The sequence below is a fragment of the Oncorhynchus mykiss genome, chromosome 8 (genome assembly GCF_013265735.2).
Source record: "Oncorhynchus mykiss isolate Arlee chromosome 8, USDA_OmykA_1.1, whole genome shotgun sequence".
NCBI classification, from domain to species: Eukaryota; Metazoa; Chordata; class Actinopteri; order Salmoniformes; family Salmonidae; genus Oncorhynchus; species Oncorhynchus mykiss.
Genome location: NC_048572.1, coordinates 24610861 through 24634037, shown reverse-complemented (window position 1 = coordinate 24634037; position 23177 = coordinate 24610861). Strand labels below are relative to the sequence as shown.

General features: G+C 42.7%; 2 protein-coding genes across 9 annotated transcripts; both read right to left on the bottom strand.

Annotated features, from left to right (window-relative positions):
* Positions 1-1787: 1787 nt before the first annotated feature.
* Positions 1788-7998, bottom strand: LOC110529661 (leucine-rich repeat-containing protein 15-like). 5 transcript variants are annotated; one of them, XM_021612073.2, is made up of 4 exons: positions 7791-7998; positions 3866-4054; positions 2990-3688; positions 1788-2807 (listed from the first exon to the last, which is right to left on the bottom strand). In XM_021612073.2, the coding sequence occupies exons 1-4, from the start codon at positions 7858-7860 to the stop codon at positions 2617-2619; spliced, it is 1149 nt and encodes a 382-aa protein (XP_021467748.2). In that variant the 5' UTR covers positions 7861-7998; the 3' UTR covers positions 1788-2616. The 5 variants fall into 5 exon arrangements, with proteins under 5 accessions (XP_021467748.2, XP_021467749.2, XP_036841002.1 ...); XM_021612074.2 differs by having other exon boundaries at positions 3866-4051; XM_036985107.1 differs by having other exon boundaries at positions 3866-4003.
* A 2173-nt stretch (positions 7999-10171) lies between these two features.
* lbr (lamin B receptor) lies at positions 10172-22731 on the bottom strand. 4 transcript variants are annotated; one of them, XM_021612067.2, is made up of 14 exons: positions 22448-22731; positions 18859-19033; positions 18390-18575; positions 18006-18083; positions 15484-15655; positions 14906-15099; positions 14258-14312; positions 13836-14030; positions 13438-13541; positions 12880-13005; positions 12624-12792; positions 12413-12493; positions 12159-12281; positions 10172-11969 (listed from the first exon to the last, which is right to left on the bottom strand). In XM_021612067.2, the coding sequence occupies exons 2-14, from the start codon at positions 19021-19023 to the stop codon at positions 11809-11811; spliced, it is 1809 nt and encodes a 602-aa protein (XP_021467742.2). In that variant the 5' UTR covers positions 19024-19033; positions 22448-22731; the 3' UTR covers positions 10172-11808. The 4 variants fall into 4 exon arrangements, with proteins under 4 accessions (XP_021467742.2, XP_021467747.2, XP_021467741.2 ...); XM_021612072.2 differs by lacking the exon at positions 22448-22731 and adding an exon at positions 21158-21326 and having other exon boundaries at positions 15484-15652; XM_021612066.2 differs by lacking the exon at positions 22448-22731 and adding an exon at positions 21158-21325.
* Between the last annotated feature and the right edge of the window lie 446 nt (positions 22732-23177).

The following is a 23177-nucleotide window of genomic DNA, read 5'->3' as shown; positions in this document are numbered from 1 at the left end:
ATGTGAAAGGTAAGACAGGTTAGCATTTGCGACAGAACTGTGCCATGGTGGAAGTCCTGCCTAGATGCTCAGGTCTGCCTCAGCAGCCTGTCTGACTGGCTCTGGAATGTGGAGGTGTAACGATGACTTCTATGGAAGCTTACTCAGCTGTAACAATCTGATGAGGGATTCCTTATTCCTTCTCAGGTGGTGATGGGGGTTTACTGTCACTTTGCAAGTAAAAAGGATGCTTTAACCTACTTTCCCTCTTTGAAGCAGCACTTCTCTACACAAAAATGGCTGGAGCAGAAAATAGCTGCATTTTCTGAACTTATGAATCATTTTGCAGTTGGTATTAAGGCTTGAATAACTCTTGACGTGATGAAGTCATGTGTATGAACAAGATCTACTGAACCTCAGTAACTGTGAGAGATGACATGCTGTTCATTGCACAATGGCCTTTATTTCAAAATGTATGTACAGTATGAAATCAATTAGCCTACAGACTTAGTAAATGCTGTTTTAGGATTGTACAAGTACAATGGCAGCACATATTTTTCACTCAATGGAAACAATAAGATATATTCATTGTGCTTTAGATTAGGAGATTCACTCATTACAACCTACAGAGACAAGCTCGGAAGCATAGCCAAATCCTCAAAGATATCAAACTAATAAGCATGGAATGATTCCATATCTGTGAAAATAATACAATTGCCCTATATACATATTGAGTTATGAAAAAAAGCTCATGTTAAGATGATAGGTTTATCAGCATAGGATATCACTGTAAAGAAGTGCTAGAAATTAATTTCAGTTAATATAAAATATGCAAGAATAAAAAATAAAGCAGGAGCAGTATTAGTGAGGGTTTTACAGTAGCATGTTTCTCAGCGCACTTCGGGAATAGCAGGTTTAACGAACGTGTAAATTGTGTGTTTGGGGTTGATGGAAAGTATAATATTTCAATGACAGAAAGCTCAGGGCAAGCTATTACATATCCCCTTCAGCTCTTCTTTCTCTTTGGCTTGTACAGCTAAACGCAGCAACAAAAAAAAAGAAACATCCCTATTTCAAGTCCCTGTCTTTCAAAGATAATTCATAAAAATCCAAATACCTTCACAGATCTTCATTGTAAAGGGTTTAAACACCGTTTCCCATGCTTGTTCAATGAACCATAAACAATTAATTAAACATGCACCTGTGGAACGGTCGTTAAGACACTAACAGCAGACCACGTGTAACAACACCTGCACAGGATCAGTACATCCGAACATCACACCTGCAGGACAGGTACAGGATGGCAACAACAACTGCCCGAGTTACACCAGGAACGCACAATCCCTCCATCAGTGCTCAGACTGTCCACAATAGGCTGAGAGAGGCTGGACTGAGGGATTGTAGGCCTGTTGTAAGGCAGATCCTCACCAGACATCCCTGGCAACAACGTCGCCTATGGGCACAAACCCACCGTTGCTGGACCAGACAGGACTGGCAGAAAGTGCTCTTCACTGACGAGTTGTGGTTTTGTCTCACCAGGGGTGATGGTCGGATTTGCGTTTATTTGTCAAAGGAATGAGCCTTACACCGAGGCCTGTACTCTGGAGCGGGATTGAATTGGAAGTAGAGGGTCCGTCATGGTCTGGGGCGGTATGTCACAGCATCACCGGACTGAGCTTGTTGTCATTGCAGGCAATCTCAACGCTGTGTGTTACAGGGAAGACACCCTCCTCCCTCATGTGGTACCCTTCCTGCAGGCTCATCCTGACATGGCCCTCCAGCATGACAATGCCACCAGCCATGCTGCCTGTTCTGTGCGTGATTTCCTGCAATACAGGAATGGCAGTGTTCTGCCATGGCCAGCGAAGAGCCCGGATCTCAATCCCATTGAGCACGTCTGGGACCTGTTGGATCGGAGGGTGAGGCCTAGGGTCATTACCCACAGAAATGTTTGCGAACTTGCAGGTGTCTTGGTGGAAGAGTAGGGTAACATCTCACAGCAAGAACTGGCAAATCTGGTGCAGTCCATGAGGAGGAGAAGCACTGCAGTCCTTAATGCAGCTGGTGGCCACACCAGATACTGACTGTTACTTTTGATTTTGACCCCCCCCCTTTGTTCAGTGACACATTATTCAATTTCTGTTAGTCACATGTCTGTGGAACTTGTTCAGTTTATGTCTCAGTTGTTAAATCTTGTTATGTTCATACAAATATTTACACGTTACGTTTGCTGAAAATAAACAGGACATTTATTGCGGAGTTTATACTAACTTTCGCTTATGGTTGTACAGTAAAAGCTAATTGTACAGTTGTCTGTTATCGGGCCATGGCTGCCTAGATGTTGCACAATGGCATGTCATTCTGTGGCTGGACCTAGGCTAGGGTTGCAAAATAATGGGTAACTGTGCTGTCGTTGGACCATAGCTAAGTATTAAGTGTTGTATAACAGGTTACTCTGTAGCAGGAACGTATGCAAATGCACTCACTACTGTAAATCGCTCTGGATTAGAGTATCTGCAAAATATGTAAAATGTAAAAATGTAACGTGGCTGATGCAGGATGCTGGTGTGGAGGAAAGATTGGTGTGGCTTTAGTCTAGGTCTGGTAGCACAGAGTAAAGGTTGGTTTGGCTCTAGTCTAGGCCCGACAGCGTAGGTTCTGGTCTTTGAGGCTGCTGAGGGATTTGTTGCGGTACTCTGTCGGGGAAACACACCTCAGGGACTCCAGAGGGGAAAGGTTGGCCTTTGTCTGGGACACCCAGCGCACCAGGCCATTGATGTTGCAGTCACATGTCCAGGGGTTGTCATGGAGATACACCTCCCTCAGGCCTGGAGGGAGGTAGAGGACAATCAGATTATGCTCATTGTGACACTTTTTTTTAATAAAAGAAATGTATATGATTTTTTATGAACAAATGGTCAAACATGAAGTACACATATGACACATATAGTCCACAAATGCATTTGAAAAAACACCTAGAAAAGATTGCTGTACATTATTCATCTCTTACCAGACAGCTGGGTGAAAATGTTTCCATCCATGTTTTTAAAACGGTTTCCACTGAGGGCCAGCTGGGAGAGCTTGGGTGTATGTCTAAACAGGTCCTGGGGCAGCCTCTCCAGCTCGTTGTTCCTCAGGTAGAGCTCCTGGAGGTTGGACAGGCCCTCCAGAGTGGCTGAGGTCAAAGTGGACAGCAGGTTGTTATCCAGCACCAGCATCTCCAGGGAGGCCAGAGGCTTGAAAGCACCAGCCGAGATGCTCTTCAGACTGTTGTTGTCCAGGTTGAGGAACAGCAGCTCTGTTAAGCCCAGAAAGCCTTTGGGGGAGATCCTCTCGATGCGGTTGAGGGCCAGGTCCAGGACCTTTAGGGCGATCAGAGGCTTGAAGGCGTTGGAAGGAAGGGCAATTAGAGAGTTGAGGGGCAGGTCCAGGTCTGAAAGGTTCCTCATGCCTGTGAACATGTCTGGTTTGACACTGGAGATCTGGTTCTGGCCCAGCATGAGGAAGCGGAGGTTGATGAGATCCTGGAAGCCTTTCACAGGGAGTTTGTTGATCTGATTCCCATACAGGTTGAGCAGCATCAGCCTCTGGGCTCCAGAGAAGGCCTGGGGGTGTATTGATTTGATGGCATTGCGTTCCAAGTTGATGCTTTCGATCTTGGGGATGGGTTTCAGGACGTTTGCTGGGAGGTCGACTATTCCGTTCTCGCCTGGGACAAGGACCACAGAAACAGCATGAGAAATCAATACCATTGGAAGATGGTAACACTAGCCTCTTTCTTGTGGTTATGTCAATAAAATAACATATTGATTTGGAGCCAAATAGCTGGCACATACTAAAGTAAGACGGTGGTTTTCCCACAATTGCAAACAGTAAGTGGACTCACCCATCTTTAGGATCCAGGAATCAGGGGGCAGGTTGGAGGGAAATGTCCTTATCCCCTTCTTGTGGCAGTTGACCTCTGACCTTTCAGGGCTGGTTTTCTTGGTGCATTTACAGACATCAGGACAGGTCTCTACAGCTTCTGCCACCCAGAACACCAGCACTGCTAAACAGGCTACCAGCTGCATGCCTACTACAGAAAAGTATTCAGCGCTTGCAGACTGATTAAGTTTGACAATTTAGTTTGTGTTGGAAGGACGATTAGAAATTCAATTTAAGATAATCCTATTTAAATTATATGAGCGTATTAAGAATGAACATTTTGCAGACATGCTCCAAAAAAATATAGACAAGTGCAGGGTGAAAGGCTGCAGAGCTACAGTTTATGCTATTAGACTGATCAATATTTTCTTATCAGCATTTACCTGAACATTTGGTGAGACTTGTCGTCGCATAAACCTCTTCTTTAAACTGTCTACTTTGTTTTGCCTCTCAAAGCGAGGGAGTCAGATTTTCTTAAGCTGCCTGTTCTGCTGTCGTGTAACTTCCTGTTAGTCAGAGTGAATTAGCCCAGCCGTCTGCCCAGCAGCTACAGCAGCCAGCCTGCAAAACTACCAGCACAGCACCACTGCAATGTCACAGTCCCTGGAGAAAAATGCCATCCTCAGATTATGGATCAAAGCCACCTCACAGAAACGGAGAAACCTCTGCCAAGTTAACTCCTCCATGCCCTAGAGTGCATGGGGGTGTGTGAGAAATAAGACAACTCAGTCAGTATGTGCCAGTATGTGTGTGTGTGTGTGTATTTGTGTGTTTGTGCCAGGAGAAGTGATATACAAACTACGCACAGATTGATGTCATGGAGTCTCAAAGACAGAGAGAGAGGATGGTGGGCACCTCAGAAGGCATGGCTCCCAGCCACCCTGACAGCCAACGTCATTGAGATTATACTGAGGTTCTGTGACTCGCGAGGAGCCCAGCCGCACACAGACGGCCCGAAAGGAAGTCACGCTCGCAACTGTAATTCCTTATGAGGGGAAAGGAACAATCACACGTCACTCTCTGTTACACAGGGCCAAGTACTGAGAAAGGGAGGGGGAGAGTAGAGAGAGCGAGAGAGAGCAAGCAAGAGCGCGAGAGAGATACGGAAAGGCCAAGCTCCCCAGTAGTGATAAGGGATTACAGAAACACATGTTGAGAATAGCTGCAGATTGACACGTCTGCTGAGTGAGACAATTTTATTGTATGCTAAAGATTAAAAGCTATTTTCAAGCCTAGCCAACAGCAAGACAATATGCAAGCCATCTGGAGCAGCGTAATTATGGTGTTCTGACTGAAGGCTCAGAGGAGCAGCCACACCAGTCAGCTCCTCTTCACTGGAGGGGAGAGAGAAGCCCAGCTAACACACACTGAGTTTTGAGGAACACACAAGAACTTCTACAGCAATATGATATCATTCACAAACTCTACTCAACTCAATGTGGTGGGCTGGGCATTCACTTGGCATGGCTTGGCTGAAATCATTCCAATATTATTGCCAATTTACAGCCAATTGATCAAATGCTGTTTCTATCGAGTGGCCCGCCTCAGTTTCTAGTGCATACTGACAGGAGGAAGATCATAAAAGCCATGTGTAAGGTCTTGTAAAAGAATAGATGTGAGAAGTCTCTATTTAACACGAGAGCTAGCTGTCTTTACATCCAATCGATTGAGTGGCATTGATTTATCTCCAATTTCTACAGTATGTTACTCTTCAGTTAGCTCCATCATAAAGTACCCTGACTGTCTTTCTACTGCACTGCACAGCTGTAGGCTCTAATGCACACCTAATGATGCCTTCCATTTGGATACACCTACACTTCAAACATCTCCGAAAATGATTGTTCTTCAATCATTTTCACAATATCAAAGCTGGCCATTCTTACAGCATTCTTCTTTGTCATCTTGCTTCTGACCTTGTCACAGTGGCCTAAAGGTTCTGTCCAGTTTTACTTTGTAAAATAAGGATTTATGTTTTATTATAGATTGCACAAACCCCCCTTTGCATCTCCAAGGTAACACCATCCTTCACACTAGTTTTGACAGATGTACTCTGCTCTCTTACAAACTACAGTGAAAAGCAATTTGTCACACAATGCATTCCATAATAAAGAACATTGTCTCAGCAACATGCTCCAAACCCCTCCTCACTGTCAAACGCTTCATTTTATTTCACCTGACAAAGGAGTCTGACAAAGACTATGAGGCCATTGGACTGTTATTCTCACTATTTGCATGAAATATGTATTTCATCTACATCCTGCAGATGCAAAACTGAGGTGTGATAGATTTGAATTGTTTAATGTCATAGTCTTTCCATTGATGCTAAAAAGCCAAGAAGTTTTCCCGGTTTTCCGACTAAAAGAGAGATGTGAGATTACTTTCCTAATGACAGCTCTTTGGGTTTCTATAAGACAGCAGTTGTGTCTAATGATGCTCACTTAAGCATGGCAGCCCAAGCACCTATTTCCTATGTAGAACATTTAGACGGCTGAGTCAACCACTGTCTAATTAACAGAGAAATCAAGCACTGCTATCACCAATGGATCTTCCTCATGGTCTTCATTACTACGCTCTATCTCCAGTTCAGGAGATAGTTCTCTTGCTCTGCAATTTGAGTCCCCTGGATCTGATGTAGGACCCTCAAAGGAACACAATTACCATGGCACTAGAACCATCTGCAGCTCAGGAGTGATTGTGGCTCACTTGCAGCATCTGGTGTTCAAGTCCATTATCACTGTAGCATTACTGTACATTTCACAGTCACATCAGAACCGTCCTATACCCTATAATTTCCCTCCTACGGAGCTGGATCTTGACCGTGTTTGGATGAAGTTTCCTGCTGCTAACAGATACACAGCTGGTTGTTTCAACATTTCTGACCCCCTCCAGGTGTCTGGAGTGAATTTAGAGGACTCAGCTTGTAGTCGAATAAAAAGGGGTTTTAACTGGATTCTTAAACTGCCTCCTTTCTTTCTCTCTCTCTCTCGCTCTCTCTCGTTCTTCCTCTCATCTAACATCATCTATGCTTTTGTAAGACTTCCTTAAGACAGGCCACTACCAAACATTTGACTAGGTCTGGAGTAATGGAACACTCCATTGTCAATTATTTAGATAGGGATAGGTGGTCTAGCTGAGTTGAAACCTGATTTGGGTGACTGGAAACAAACGAAGAGATATCAGCCACTAAAGCCTGTTTCAACACTTCAATCTATCATGAATATTCTATTTGCATTATTTAGTGCTGTTAGCACCACATATCACACCACATGTATAGCTGTCAAAGGGAAATGGTGATAGGCACATGTTCCATTCCATCTTTAGTATGAATGAGACAAAGATAGAGAGAAATATTGCCTTTGGCACCTGTCAGAATAGCAGAATCCCAGTCACACATGCACATAGTCAGACACAGATTCCACCATGACAGGCCCAGCGTACATGCATGCTTCAATCCATGCCTGACATGAGCTATGGAGAACAATCAGAAGTTTAGAAGGAAATGCATTTCAAAGTCTACTGGAAAGTTTAAACAATGCCGTAAGTGTACAGAATTCACAACTCACCATCCATTTCATAAAATAAACTCAAATAGAGTCAGCTATTTCTCAACTGTCAGCAATCAAGGATTGTGAACATACTGTTTTTCCTCAAGAGTTTTCAAATATAGTATACAAATATTACAGTAACTCCAATCACTTTTATAACATGATGTTTTACTCTTTATTATCACTAGTGAGGGCTCTGGCTCTGCTGAAAATGAATAGCAGCCAGGAAAGAAAGACTATTAGCTTTATGTAAGGGAAGAACAAACAGCAAAGGAGGAAAAAAAATCACAGTGTTTTATGAGTCACTATTTCTCACTTCAAAGACATCTTAGAATCAATTACCCTTGTCAAAACAGCAGCCGCTGTGTTCTAGAGTTTCTCTCTCCTGTATTCCACAAACCATGGCCTCCATGTTGTGATGCTGAGTAAACACAGCTGAATGCAAAGCAATGCTGCTTTACTTTGATGTTATAAAATACACTGCTAAAAAAAATGAAGGGAACACTTAAACAACACAATGTAACTCCAAGTCAATCACACTTCTGTGAAATCAAACTGTCCACTTAGGAAGCAACACTGATTGACAATAAATTTCACATGCTGTTGTGCAAATGGAATAGACAACAGGTGGAAATGATAGGCAATTAGCAAGACACCCCCAATAAAGGAGTGGTTCTGCAGATGGGGACCACAGACCACTTCTTAGTTCCTATGCTTCCTGGCTGATGTTTTGGTCACTTTTGAATGCTGGCGGTGCGTTCACTCTAGTGGTAGCATGAGACGGAGTCTACAACCCACACAAGTGGCTCAGGTAGTGCAGCTCATCCAGGATGGCACATCAATGCGAGCTGTGGCAAGAAGGTTTGCTGTGTCTGTCAGCGTAGTGTCCAGAGCATGGAGGCGCTACCAGGAGACAGGCCAATACATCAGGAGATGTGGAGGAGGCCATAGGAGGGCAAAACCCAGCAGCAGGACCGCTACCTCCGCCTTTGTGCAAGGAGGAGCAGGAGGAGCACTGCCAGAGCCCTGCAAAATGACCTCCAGCAGGCCACAAATGTGCATGTGTCTGCTCAAACGGTCAGAAACAGACTCCATGAGGGTGGTATGATGGCCTGACGTCCACAGGTGGGGTTTGTGCTTACAGCCCAACACCGTGCAGGACGTTTTTCATTTGCCAGAGAACACCAAGATTGGCAAATTCGCCACTGGCGCCCTGTGCTCTTCACAGATGAAAGCAGGTTCACACTGAGCACGTGACAGACGTGACAGTCTGGAGACGCCGTGGAGAACGTTCTGCTGCCTGCAACATCCTCCAGCATGTCCAGTTTGGTGGTGGGTCAGTCATGGTGTGGGGTGGCATTTCTTTGGGGGGCCGCACAGCCCTCCATGTGCTCGCCAGAGGTAGCCTGACTGCCATTACGTACCGAGATGAGATCCTCAGACCCCTTGTGAGACCATATGCTGGTGCGGTTGGCCCTGGGTTCCTCCTAACGCAAGACAATGCTAGACCTCATGTGGCTGGAGTGTGTCAGCAATTCCTGCAAGAGGAAGGCATTGATGCTATGGACTGGCCCGCCCGTTCCCCAGACCTGAATCCAATTGAGCACATCTGGGACATAATGCCTCGCTCCATCCACCAACGTCACGTTGCACCACAGTCTGTCCAGGAGTTGGCGGATGCTTTAGTCCAGGTCTGGGAGATCCCTCAGGAGACCATCCGCCACCTCATCAGGAGCATGCCCAGGTGTTGTAGGGAGGTCATACAGGCACGTGGAGGCCACACACTACTGAGCCTCATTTTGACTTGTTTTAAGGACATTACATCAGTTGGATCAGCCTGTAGTGTGGTTTTCCACTTTAATTTTGTGTGACTCCAAATCCAGACCTCCATGGGTTGATAAATTTGATTTCCATTGATCATTTTTGTGTGATTTTGTTGTCAGCACATTCAACTATGTAAAGAAAAAAGTATTTAATAATATTTCATTCATTCAGATCTAGGATGTGTTATTTTAGTGTTCCCCTTATGTTTTTGAGCAGTGTATTTATAGTGTAGTTGAAAAGTTGCTTATTAGCTAAAGCTGTCTGTGATAAGATTCGAACTTGCAACCTTTGGGTTGCTAGACGTTCGTGTTACATGCCCGACCAACCTCCTTTCATTTTTGCCTTATGTAACCATACCATATCATTCTAAATGGAGTGTCTCAGATTTAAGTACGGAATAATACCAAATGCTCAGAGACTAGGTTGAAACTCGTCACTCCTGGTCATGCCAAACAATGTTTGGTTTAACAATGAAGAATGGAGCTGGCAAGAGCACAATCAGACCTTGGACCAGGCTACGAAACACCTGCAGAGATGACTTACATCACTGTGGTGTCGTGCTGAGAGAAAAACAAACACTAAACTGTCCCTCTAGATCAATTTGGGGATTTACTGCTCTTCACACCAGTCAGTGTGATGGATCACAAGATTTAGACAGCTCTAATTGATTCCCAGAGGGTCTGCAGCAGGGGCCATGGGGATAGTCTCTGGTCCTGTCCAGATCTACACCTCAGCAGGCAGTTAGCCCCATTCCTGACTTAGAGGACAGCCCATCACCTCTATCTCAGTTGTGTTGAAATGCTTACTTTCCCAGTTACCTCCGATTGTTCGGTTTCACTTTGACTATTCACACAGTGCATTATCTGTTGAATTGTTTGACACCTCTGAATAACATGGGGTAATGTAAGTGGAAATCTTTATTTTTTTGCCAAAATGTTTGTACAATGCAAGCTTTCCAGCCACTGTCACAGGTTTGATCTGTCTCCACCAGAATTGAATGATTCAAAAACCTTGGGTCTTCTTCCAAATTCTTAGTTACTTCCAACTTTTAGCTTTGACAAACTACCTGCTGACCAAAACAGGATATTATTACCAGTCCCATCCGCCACAAACACAGGGGTTGGGTACAGAACGTGGCTCAATGAGAAATAGTTCATGATAAATGACTCAAATCACAAGTAATCTTCTCAGATGACTGAGTCAGTAATAACGGCAGATCTAGCTGTAAACAAAAATGGCTACAATGGTAATTCAGGCAATTAACTTAAAAACAAAAGTTAAAATCAAATGTAACTTTAAATATCTACTTGTGGAACATAATATCGATGATTACTACCATTAACATGAATATTTTTTTTGACTTAAAAAACAAATTTAGAATATGTACAATGCATTCAGTCACATAAAATGCCACATATTCTAGTTGACATATTGCTGCGATGCTGTTCATCTACAGCTGGGTCCAAAAATACTTGTTTGGGTTTGAGAATGCACAGGATAAAATACCAATGTTGCCAGATGGCCACCACACTACACAGCATTGTGCAGAATGTCACAGTATAAACTTGGTGAAAATCCTCAAATAAAAATAATAAAAAGGAATATAAAAAAAAAATAATGTCATTATTGACACCTTTTTTTAAAAGTACGGTCTTGAATAACTTAAGGTTTGTGGTGCTTGAATGGATACTGTCTAAGCACCCTTGCAAATTTTAATGGTTTTAAATAAGATTGTGTGTATGTAGAATTGATAATAGATGGGTAGTCTTCCCTCTAAAACAGTGACTATCACAGGAGCACTAAGCAACACCACCATCCAGAGGACTGGGGGGGTATTTGACAGAACCTGAGGTAGCAAAGACAAATAATAGACTTTGGTTATAAAACGCAATCTCGCATAATGCATTTAAAACCACTTTTTTTTTAACACTCAGTTAACACTAGGCTACATATCTCTATATAAAAAAATATATAAATTAAAACCTAAATGCAATTTTGTGACAACGTCGTGATCCCGAGGGAGAACGTTAATCCTATGTCAACTGTACAGTGGAAAAAAATAGCATTTAAATCCCATCATTCACAATATACACAAGTAATGTATACCAAAGATATCATTACAAAATACTTCAAAATAAAAGCCAAGAAAATATTGTATACTTCGAATATGGGAGCAAAGAACAGTTTAACACAGACCAAATATGCAATGTTGTTAGGTATCTTTCAGTTAAAACATTTTATATGTACAAAAATATATACACATTACTTCACTAGATTATGAGGCTTATTTTTTCAAATGTATCTCTAAACAAAGGCATAAACCAAATTCAGCCGGCCAATGAGTGTTTACCTTCCTAAAACCATGTAACTTCATAAGAAAGCTGCTCTTGTGGTACTTCCAAGAATCAAGTGTCCCCCTTTCCAAAATTAAAATGTCCTCAAACAACTTGTTTTTTCTCAGTGAACTCATGCAGCCGTGTGATGAGTCGTAAGCATGCAGAATTGAAGGGTGTGGTGTGGGGGCAGGGCATAGGCCTCAGTAGACTCTGGGGATGATGCGGTAGCGGACTTCTCGGCAGTAGTCATCCCACGCCGAACCGTACTTCCTCCTGCACTGGGCCTCGTCTCGGGCCTCCCGGTGAACCAGTAGGATGGATAGGTAGATCACATAGAAGTATGGCAGGATGTGGGTGAACCCTACAGGACGACCACAGACAACACAAAAGGTCAACATACACTACAGCGTCTCATCTTCACACTATACACCCATCAAAACACATCTAGCTTTACTGGGCTGTTTCTGATGCCTCGTCAGTACAACTCAGAAAAAAATACATACAAAAAACAAATACCTGGTAACTAACTAGCTGATTAGACATCACTCACCACAGGGTAGGGACCATGCCAGAGCCATGATGAGGTCACCCAGGTAGTTGGGGTGACGGACTAGCCCCCACAGACCAGATACCAGGAGACTCTTCCCAGTGGCAGTAGGGATAGTTTTCAGATCTGGAAAACAGAGAGATACAGTGAGTCCAACAACATGATGGGGACTAACTCCATCCCTTTATCAAGGCAGAGAGCCTGCAAAATGGATAATGTTTATACATGAATAAGATGCACTGGGACTGAGGACTTACGGGATAATGTGGGGTCTGATGGATTTCTTCTGAAGGCGTTTTTCTGTGAGTTTGCTTTACGGAAGATGCTAAATCCAATGACTAACAAATGACAAAGAAAATGTCACTGTTGGTCATACAACAAAAATAATATCACAGATGACATGTAGAACTAATATGAACATAAGCCAATACTAAAGGTCTGAGTACGGAGTCAGTACTACCGACTAACCATTGAGAGTGACGATGCCTACGATCCAGGGCAGAGAGAGGTGATTGGGGTGGTGAACCAGGTAGTAGGCCTGGAGACTGAAGGTGAAGGGGACCCACATTAAGTCTCCAAATGCCAGCATGAAGCCAAACCCATCATGGGTAATATCCATATAGCTCAGGACGCCCTCCTGGGGAGCAACAATCCACCATTAGATTACAACCAAATAAATGGACTAAATACCTAATCGGGCAGAAAGAAAAATCAGGTTTTGTACCTCATGCCAGAAGGCATCAAGCACATAGAGCAGGTGGAAGCAGTTGACCAGGATCATGGCTGGTGAGGGGTAGTCCAGGTGGTGGAGTTGCATCTCGGCCAGAGCCATGGCAGCGTTAATCACCAGCTGGACAGAACAGAGATGTCAAAATCTAATCAAATTGCATTGGTCACATACACATATTTAGCAGATGTTACTGCAGGCGTAAAGAAATGCTTGTGTTCCGAGCTCCAACAGTGCAGTAGTGTCTAACAATTCACAAATCTAAAAGTAAAGTAATGGAATTAAGATCACAGCTCTGAATAAACACTCTCCTTGAACAGACAGTTAAACAAACTGGCTCCAAAATGTACAGTAGTATCATTTTAGGATTTACTCAAAGCAGTTTACATTTTACCACTAGAGGGAGTAATGAACACAATGGGAAACTGAACAGAGTTTATTTTGTTTTCGCAGTTGTTTGGGGAAATAAACAGCTTAATCTACACTAAATGTCTCTAACATAAAGCTGAAAAGTACTTTAATGGAAATATTTCAGTACACTGCAGTGAAACTTACCCAACCAATCAATCCTGGGCGCAGCTCACAGAAGTATTTGAGATCAAAGCCTTTGATCCGGGGGTTAAGTTCACTTCCCATGAAGAAGTCATAAATAACACTCCCTGGGGAGGTGAGAAGAACAAATTAATCATATTATGTTGACCATTTGTGAGGCATCATCATTCAAATGGGTAGTACAGAAATACAGCTTTCACCTTGAGGATTGGAATCTATTCTTAAATCAGAATCAATGGAACATTTGATGAAAAAGATGGTGGATACTTTACCTAATTCTATTGCTCTTAACCGTATGCTGGTCCATGTCATAATAGAGCCATTTCATGGAATCATATCACACCCAGATTGTAGAAGTATATTTACCAGTGACAACTACACACAACCACCCACCCACTCACCAGAGTTTCCTCCAGGGGCCAGCAGGTCCTGGGTTGCCCAGCGAGAGCGGACATACAGGTAGACACTAAGTAGGACAGAGCAGAACAGGGAAGACACAGCCAGCTGGAGGAAGTGGCTGTGGATGTAGCTGAGGTCTATCTTGTGGTGCACTGCAGCCCCCAGGGCAGCCACCGTCAGCACAAAGGCATAGAGGGCTGGTGGTGGATGAGAGGGAGACATACAGGGTTAATACACAGGAAGTACCTCAACCAAAAGGTATTTCCTAGTTTCCTTTTACGACTTACATGTTAATGAAATACATTGGCATAGTGCTTTACTACAGCTATCAAAAGTGCTGGGGGTAACAGACTAGTTCATCTCATTTCATTCCTTTGAAATGAAAAAAAAAAGAGGAGACAAAAAGACCAAAAGAATGCCTCACTGTTCATTCTGTACTTCAGCCTCCCTCCATTCTTCAGGGGCATTCCTTCCACAACCTGGGGACGACAAAAGCACACAGGTTGGACATTCATTCAACCTTACAGGAAATGCATTATCTGAGAGGGTAAATGTAGATAGGACAGGTGACTTTTTGTACAACATCCCTTTTACTAATGTCTCCCAGACCTAGAGAACATGTGATTTCCTGGGAGCCATATGGTGAAAGTTTCATACATTCTGAAAAAGACACGTGCTTCAACAGTTTTCAGAAGGAAGATCAGGAGATTATGAAAATAAGAACAAAATGCCCCATTCTCTCCTGTAGAGTTCCAGTGTGGATCGTAGCCTACTCCCGCTGACTAACCTAATTTTTCTCCTCTGCTCCGGGTAATGAGCAGAAGTGAGCGCCGGTCATGTGCTCTGTTCAGGTTACAGATGGGAGTCATGTGTACTGCCTGCACTCTCAGGGGTGGTTAGTGTGTATTTGCCAGTGTGTGTACAGTCTTCAGAGGGGTGGGAGTAGAAATTCTAAGAATGCAGTCATCTACGGTTCAGTTCTTTTTTTCTCTCCACAATGACTAGAACAGAATTAGGTGATTCTGATTCTACATGTGTGCCAACAAAGCAGTGAGGTGGGCGATCATGGTACCTTTCCAACAGGCAGCATGTAGAGCAGGGCCTGGAAGAGCAACCAGAGGACCACCATGCCAAACACCTGTAGGTCCCACAGGGAGTCAAGGGCAGGCAGGGGGGGGGCACTCATCAGGCTAGCATCCTCCTGACTGCAAACCACCATCAGGCCCAACACCGTCGCAGGCAGGAGCAGAGTCATGCAGAACACTCCTGCAAATACAGTGGGAAAGGCACTGAGTGACTGGAGCCAAGGGAAGTCAGCCTGGTCCTTCTCCAACTGTCTAACTTAGGTTTACCCTGTTACCGGCCCCTCAAGAAATACATTGTCAAAGGATTTACAGACTTGGTCTGGGTACCAGTTTGTTTAGCTATCATTCCACTCCTTGCTACGCTAAACATCTTTGACATACGACACGGAGCGCAAGGAGTGGAATGTTATCTAAACAGAAGGTACCCAGGCTAGTGCAGACAAGCACCCTAGTGCAATTTGATTGGCAAAACATTGTGTAGACTAGCACCATTGTTTTTCCCCCTCACTTTATCCAGAACATGACAAGATGGGATAGGCACAGCAACCACATTTCTGTTTCTCACCTAGCCTCCCTCCAAACTCCAGCTCAGTGGTGATGGGGGCTGTGGCTACTGCAGGCTTCTGCTCAACCTCCTCCGTATGCTCGGCTGGCTTGGCATCACCGTCATCCTTCCTGCGTCTCAAGTTGTAGCGGCTCTCTACTACTTTCTTCTCTGGCTCCACCTCTGCAGGCTTCTGGAAGTAGACACACAAGGGACAGGCTGACTGGTATTTATTTACACAGACATGAACATGTCTAACCAACTGTGACTTGCGCTTATGGGGGAGGTTATCGTAGAATAGACAACGTTTGGTCTAGAGGTTGACCGATTAATCGGAATGGATTAGTGCCAATATCAAGTGTTCATAACAAACCGGAATTTTTGGACACCGATTTTTTTCTCTTTTTTTAATACACATTTATTTAATCTTTATTTAACTAGGCAAGTCAGTTAAGAACACATTCTTATTTTCAATGATGGCCTAGGAACGGTGGGTTAACTGCCTCGTTCAGGGGCAGCCTAGTGGTTAGAGCGTTGCAAGTTCGAACCCCCCGAGCCGACAAGGTACAAACCTGTCGTTCTGCCCCTGAACAGGCAGTTAACCCACTGTTCCTTTAAAAAAAAAAAAATTAATGACAGATTTTCACCTTGTCAGCTCAGGGGAGCCAATCTTGCAACCTTACAGTTAACTAGTCCTTGTGCACTCCACAAGGAGATTGCCTGTTACCCTGGCTTACTGTATTTGCGTAAGTTGCTAGCTAGCATTAAACGTATCTTATTAAAAAAAATCAATCGTAATCACTAGTTAACTACACATGGTTGATGATATTACTAGATATTATCTAGCGTGTCCTGCGTTGCATATAATCTGAATGAACATACAAGGCGCATAAACATTCATTCAAACAGCACATTCATGCATTTTGCCAGCAGCTCTTCGTTGTGCGTCAAGCCTTGCGCTGTTTATGACTTCAAGCCTATCAACTCCCGAGATGAGGCTCGTGTAACCGAAGTGAAAAGGCTAGCTAGTTAGCGCGCCAAATAGAGTTTCAAACACCACTTGCTCTGCATGGGTAACGTTGCTTCGAGGGTGGCTGTTGTCGTTGTGTTCCTTGTTCGAGCCCAGGGAGGAGAGGGACGGAAGCAAAACTGTTACACTGGCAATACTAAAGTGCCTATAAGAACATCCAATAGTCAAAGGTTAATGAAATAGAAATGGAATAGAGAGAAATAGTCCTATAATAACTACAACCTAAAACTTCTTACCTGGGAATATTGAAGACTCATGTTAAAATGAACCACCAGCTTTCATATGTTCTCATGTTCTGAGCAAGGAAGTTAAACATTAGCTTTCTTACATGGCAAATCTTCTCCAACACTTTGTTTTTGAATTATTTAAACCAAATTGAACATGTTCATTTATTTTTTTGAGACTAAATTGATTTTATTGGTGTATTATATTAAGTTAAAATAAGTGTTCATTCAGTATTGTTGTAATTGTCATTATTACAAATAAATCAACAAAAAAATATATATTATTAAAAAAAACATCCGATTAATCGGTATCGGCTTTTTTGGCCCTCCAATAATCGGTACTGAAAAATCATAATCGGTCGACCTCTAGTTTGGTCTCACACAGCTGGTGAGATGGGGGGGTACAGTGTAATTCAGAGTCTACAGACACCAAAGACTGGCGTCTCGTTGTGACACATAGCCCGAACACGCACCTCCCCAATATTAAACAACCAACATAGCCTACGCCTCCTTTATTCATTTGAATGTGTTGACGGTTGGAGAAATTTCTTGAGCCGTGCTCAGAATTTAGAAAGTACGAAAGCCAGCGGTGAAATATTCTACAACACTGCTGCGTATACACGTCCATGTTTTGGTTGATAGCCGCTTAAGAGGGCAGGGGACAGGCACAGCATGAATGCCTGAGTCTAAAGTAAGGGGCAATGGAGCTCGTGAATTTGATGTAGCCTACAGGCCTTGCAGTTACACAGGTCAGACAAATATGGGGAAAATACGACAGCAAAATAAACAGTACGACTTTAATAAAAGGTGCAATGTCTCACTATACAGGCCCAAATCTATGATGCAAAGCCAGTGAATTCAGTGACAGGCAGACACTGAGCGTTCCTGTCATGCCCATCCATTCTACTTGCCAAACAAATTAGCTTTAGATGTGCATCTGCTATTAAAGGGAAAAGTGAACACTTATCTTGTTATAGCAGGAAATACCATAAACCATTGTTTGGTTTTACTACTAAGTTGGCAGTGTTACATGGCCACGGGCATACTGATAGCCAAAGTCTTGGTATTTGTTTAACATAAACTAGTCCTCATAACGTGCAATGACAGCCTCTAAGGAGAGCAGAGAAAACAGGCAGCACATGTTCCAACAGCATGTTGGGGCGGCAGGGTAGCCTAGTGGTTAGAGCGTTGGACTAGTAACGGAAAGGTTGCAAGTTCAAATCCCCGAGCTGACATGGTACAAATCTGTCGTTCTGGTGAGAGTGAAAAAAATATTCCTGAAGTCTCACCTCGTTGACTTTGTTAGCAGTATCATTCTCCTCTGTCATTTCATGCTTATTGTTGATATTGTTCTCAATTGGCTTTGCCTGTGGTAAATTAAAACGGAGTGAAGGAAGCAAAAACATCAACATGCAGAAAAGGGAATGTGATGACCAACATCGCATGTCTAATGACTCCACTGAATTAACACTAAGTGGTTATTTCACACTACACAAAAAAAAAGAGGGTTAATTACACCATTGTTTGCTAATGCTTGATCTATTAAATATCGCCATCTCTTTACAGTACATCCTGAATACACAAACTCAGGCAGCAAACAAACATCAGTAGAGCAATATTTCTAAACAAAAAGCCATTCTAAATCCCTGCAGTGAGTGAGGAACGAGTCTGACCTCCAGCACTTCTTTCAGTTTGGGCTCCTTGCGTGAGTTGTGGGTCTCCGCGATGAAGGTGCCGCTGACAGTGCGTGACGAGGAGCGCCTGGTGGTCCTGGCTGGGCTACGGGAGCGACTGCGCCGCCGCGACGGGGAGCGTGAACGAGAACGAGAGCGACGGCTTGGTTTGAACCCAGTGGGATTCTGGAATAACATAAGTTACAGCATTTAGCAAGGTTACAACTTGTTATTACATAGCTATTACATAAGTGAATTGTAAAAGACAATGGAGCAATCAACTTATTATAAAAGGCTCATAACATTTGATTATGTACTATATAATAATAATATAAGCTCAAAATATCTTAACATTCTCAAAACACCATCAAAAAGAGAAGTCACATAATGTGACATTTATATTCATTCATATTCATCTGGGTCACGTCTTCAGTGACATGGTTGCCATGGAGATAGATTGTGCTACTACCTTCATGTCAGCCTCTCTGAGCTCCAGTTCGGTGCCGTCCTTGTAGATAACAGTGTAGAGCTGATTCTTGGCATCGTAGCTCAGTACCTTGACCTCGTAGAACAGGCTGCTGCCGGGCCAGCGGCCCATTACTGTGTCCCCACTCTGAAACTTGATACTCGGCATCCTCGTTTACCTGACAGAGAGCGAGAGAGAACAAGTAAAAAAAACGGGAAATACAAGAGGATTCTGAACCTTTGAACTAAGACCGAAAATATTATTTCAGTGTTAAGACATGCTGCTTCTGTTCTCTTTCACTTTACCCCGACAAATTCAACAAAGGTGGCAAATTATAAGTAGGCCTATCACGTTAGATAAACTTTTTCAAATGAATCAGGTGTGCATACCAAAACCCATCTACGATGGGGGACAAACGCTCTTTCCCCAGGATTAGGCTAGATGAGACATTTACAGTGCGCATTAAGAAAATGTAAAGGGTGACAGACGCGTGTAACGCTCGACACAATGGAGCAGTGAGGTCAGCGGTATGGAAGGGGCTGCGGAGCTCACAGAAGTGCTGACGTGCACATCCCAACTAGGTTTAACCCCTTTGTCACTCTTTCAATAGCCTTTGTACACTGGATTTGAGTAACGGTCAGGTAACATCAAAAAATGCATTTTAGAAGTTTGACAGACATCGGAAGTTGTGCTTCTATCAAACTGTCAATACACATTACACACACACACTTTGAAAACCTAGATCCTCATCAAAGCAGATATTATTTAAATAGAGGGAAACAGAGGTGAAATGCCTGACATATATTCCCAACTACTACCCAAGCTCACTGGAATTCCACAGCTCTTGTCCTTGTAATGACCACAATCAACTACTCAGCACTGGCCTGGGTCATATTTGTCATCTAGTATAAGTCAAAACGGGACACCACAGCTGCTGAAATGTTTTAGAAAAATAATAAATACGTTAAAAAGTATCCTTTTCCTAATGGCCCACACAGATTATAAATAGAAGCAGTGAGCCAGCCCACTAATGTAGTAAAGCACATTCCATAACATCTCCATTAATGAATACCAACACTGACACACCAATCGCCTCTGTGATGGTGTCCTGGCGTCCCTGCTGAATTCCATATGGTTAAAGGTATAGCTAAACGACGCGGACAGTGTTCCCTACTCCAGGAATGATGAAAGTATGCGCGGTATGATGTGGGTGGAGCTTTGAAAGTTAGCCCATACCTTGTGTGTCATACCTCGGGCACACAGCCTTTTAAATACAACACCCAAAAGTAAAATAGTTTCAATGAATAGATCAAAATACTCTAAATGGGAGTCTGTAATTGGTTTTATAGAAAGTAAATTCACCCAGCCCCTGCTAGTTCATTAACCAGCTAGCTAGTTTCCTTGATGTGACTGAATGATGGATGTTACGCGCAAGTCTGTGTTGAACATATTCCCATAGAATTAGACGTTTAAAGTTACTTTAGAAATATATATATATTTTAATATCTGGAAAAAATGTAGACATCTGTGGATGTTTGGTCGGAAATATATTTAGCCATCTATAGCTAGCTAACTTAGTTGGTCAGAAAAACAAAGCGAGCAACAAAAAACTAACGTTATCGACAAAAAAAAGGTAGGCTAGCTAGCAACCTTAGCTAGTCATTAGATTGAATTGGAAGAGCAATCAGAACTGTGTAGTGAAGCTAACTTTGGCGGTAAGCCAACGTCAACTATCAAAATGGGAAACCCAAAATATGATTCAATGTGCAAAAGGTAACCTTAGATTCGTGGAAAAGATTGTTCGAATGTATCTGCTCCTTTAATGACCATAGCTCCAAGTGACAGCGGGATGGAGGGAAAACGTCATGAATTCAAACCTTTGTTAGTAATTGTTGACCTAGCTAGCTAGTAGCAGGCGAGCTAAACTCGGCAACCAAGTACATCACTGATGTCGTCAACGGTCGGTCATTGGAATAGGTCAACTAACATAGATACCTATGTTCCAGGGAATGTTTACGTTTTTGCAACTGTAAACACTGCACCGACGCATAAATAAGTGTAAAATAGTTGAATGAGTAGAGGCAAAACTAAGAGTTAGCCACTAATAAAAAGTTGTTCGCTAGATAACTAAATATGCTCAGCTGTAGTGGTTACTGTAGCTAACTTTAGCTAGCTGACCCCACGCAACCCCCAAACACACTCAAGAAAACCCGTTAGCTAGCGGCCAAGTTCTCAACAAAGACATTTAAAACGTTACCACATTTATGCACAATAAATGGTAAATATGCATCAACGCTATTACCTTTAGATAACACGTACGAATCCAATTAGGAAAATAAGATATGTATCCTGCTAAAAACGTGGAACAAAAATATAGCTAGCTATATTTGTAAAAATCCGTAGCTGAATGTAGAGCGCGTTCTCCCTCCCTCTATCCGCGATGCCCACCAGTCTATGATGGCGCGAAGCTCGCTGATTGGCTACATTGCTTTTCTTTTAAAATTATAAAATGTTCTGATTGGTCGATAGAGGATTTTAACAGAGTGCGGATTGGTTGTAACCGGTTTGTCCTTACCACTTTTGTTGACGGTGTCAGATTTCTAGCCTTGCCAGTTACTTCAGTGATTCCAACTCGGTGTACTTGGTGTCATGTGCCATAAGATTTCTACAAGCGTCAGACAAAATGGAGGAAATATTTTTTGTAATTGTATGGAAGATAATCTTTGTTTTAGTAAAAATGGAAGTTAATGTTTAAACGGATTATTAATTACATCAGCATTATTGATGCATGGAAAATGCTATATCATACAAACCCTTTCTTGATTTATGTAGTAAATTGTAGAGCATTTACAACAATTTGTTAATAAACAAAGTAAACTGATTAGTTGGTCATAAAAGGTTATTTAAAATTGTATTAAACTTAAAACGAAACTATCAACAATTGAAATCCAGAAATCTGTAAATAAATGCGCATCATGTATTAACTTATTACTGCCCGTTAATTACACTAATGGAAAAAACGGTTAGACAGCACAGTTCAACACATTTTTCCACTTTCAAAAGTGCTCATGCATTCTAGACGTCATTAGATATTGAATCTAATTGTGAATTAATCTGACTGAAGCTGAAAACAGTGCAGAACCAGTGACACTATCTACCAAATGTCAGGTATATATTAGATGTTCACAACATCTTGTTGCAGGAGTTGCTTTCAACATTACAAACCAGCTGTAACATGGTGCTATGCCATCCCCTCTATGAAGCTCTGATTTATCTTCAACACATTGGGCTAACTGACCTCACATTGAATTGCAATGTAGGATGTTGCTTTATAGGCTTAGAGATATATTACAAAACTACATTCAAGGAGTCTGAGAAATTGCGAAGAAATAATCAAAACATAGGATTATGAAAGATGATTATCATGAAACATATCTTCTCTCAGCAGTCAGTTATAACTGTGCATGTAAAGTCAAAACAGATGTCACAATTCAAAGTTCACACACAGTCATTTCAGGACTACGGAAGGAAACCAAAAAATATTTTGAAAATTCAAACAAACTCTACAGTCCAATTACAGCGTTTTCTCCACCTGCTCTCTCTGAGGTCATGAAGCCAAACACCCGCTTAGTCGATCTTCCTGTCTTACAGCAGTTTCCGTCCCTGCAGAGCCTTCTCTCTACTCCGGTACAGATGAACTGCAAATGGACTGGCATTCTTCTCAGACCCTCCTCCAGGAAACATCTTTCTACTGTTCATTATGTTGCAAACAACTGCACACAGTAGATGACTCCCACTGTGAGATCTTGTCACCCCTGTAAAAAGAAGCTGCAAGACCAGAAGCAGATGATTGGCCTCATTTTGCAATGGACATAGGCTTGGGTTCAGACAGCAACTGTGTGGGGGGGTTAAAAATAGCTTGGGCAACAGTCGAGAGATTTCTCTGCCTCATTTTCAGTTAGTCCTGCCTCTTCCTGTTCGCCTCAGCTAACCTGTGTCTGTAGAAGAGCACAAAACCCGAGGCGCCGATACATTCACTGCTAATGGGGTGTGAAATAGGGGGTAATGTAACACAATGTGATTGGTCTGCTACTAAGAATAGGCCTGCAGGGAATTCCCTAGACCTACTTAAGGAACAAGTGGCTGAGGCAGTGACTTGACTTGTGAGGGGACAGTTCTAAAGCAAGTACAGTCTTATGACCTCTTTATACCAAACATCTGTAAAGTATTCAACACAGATAGAGTAAAACACAAGGCTTATAATCACCATGAGACAAGTCCAAGATTTTCACCTAAGCTCAATTTCAGTGTTTCTGCTGAAT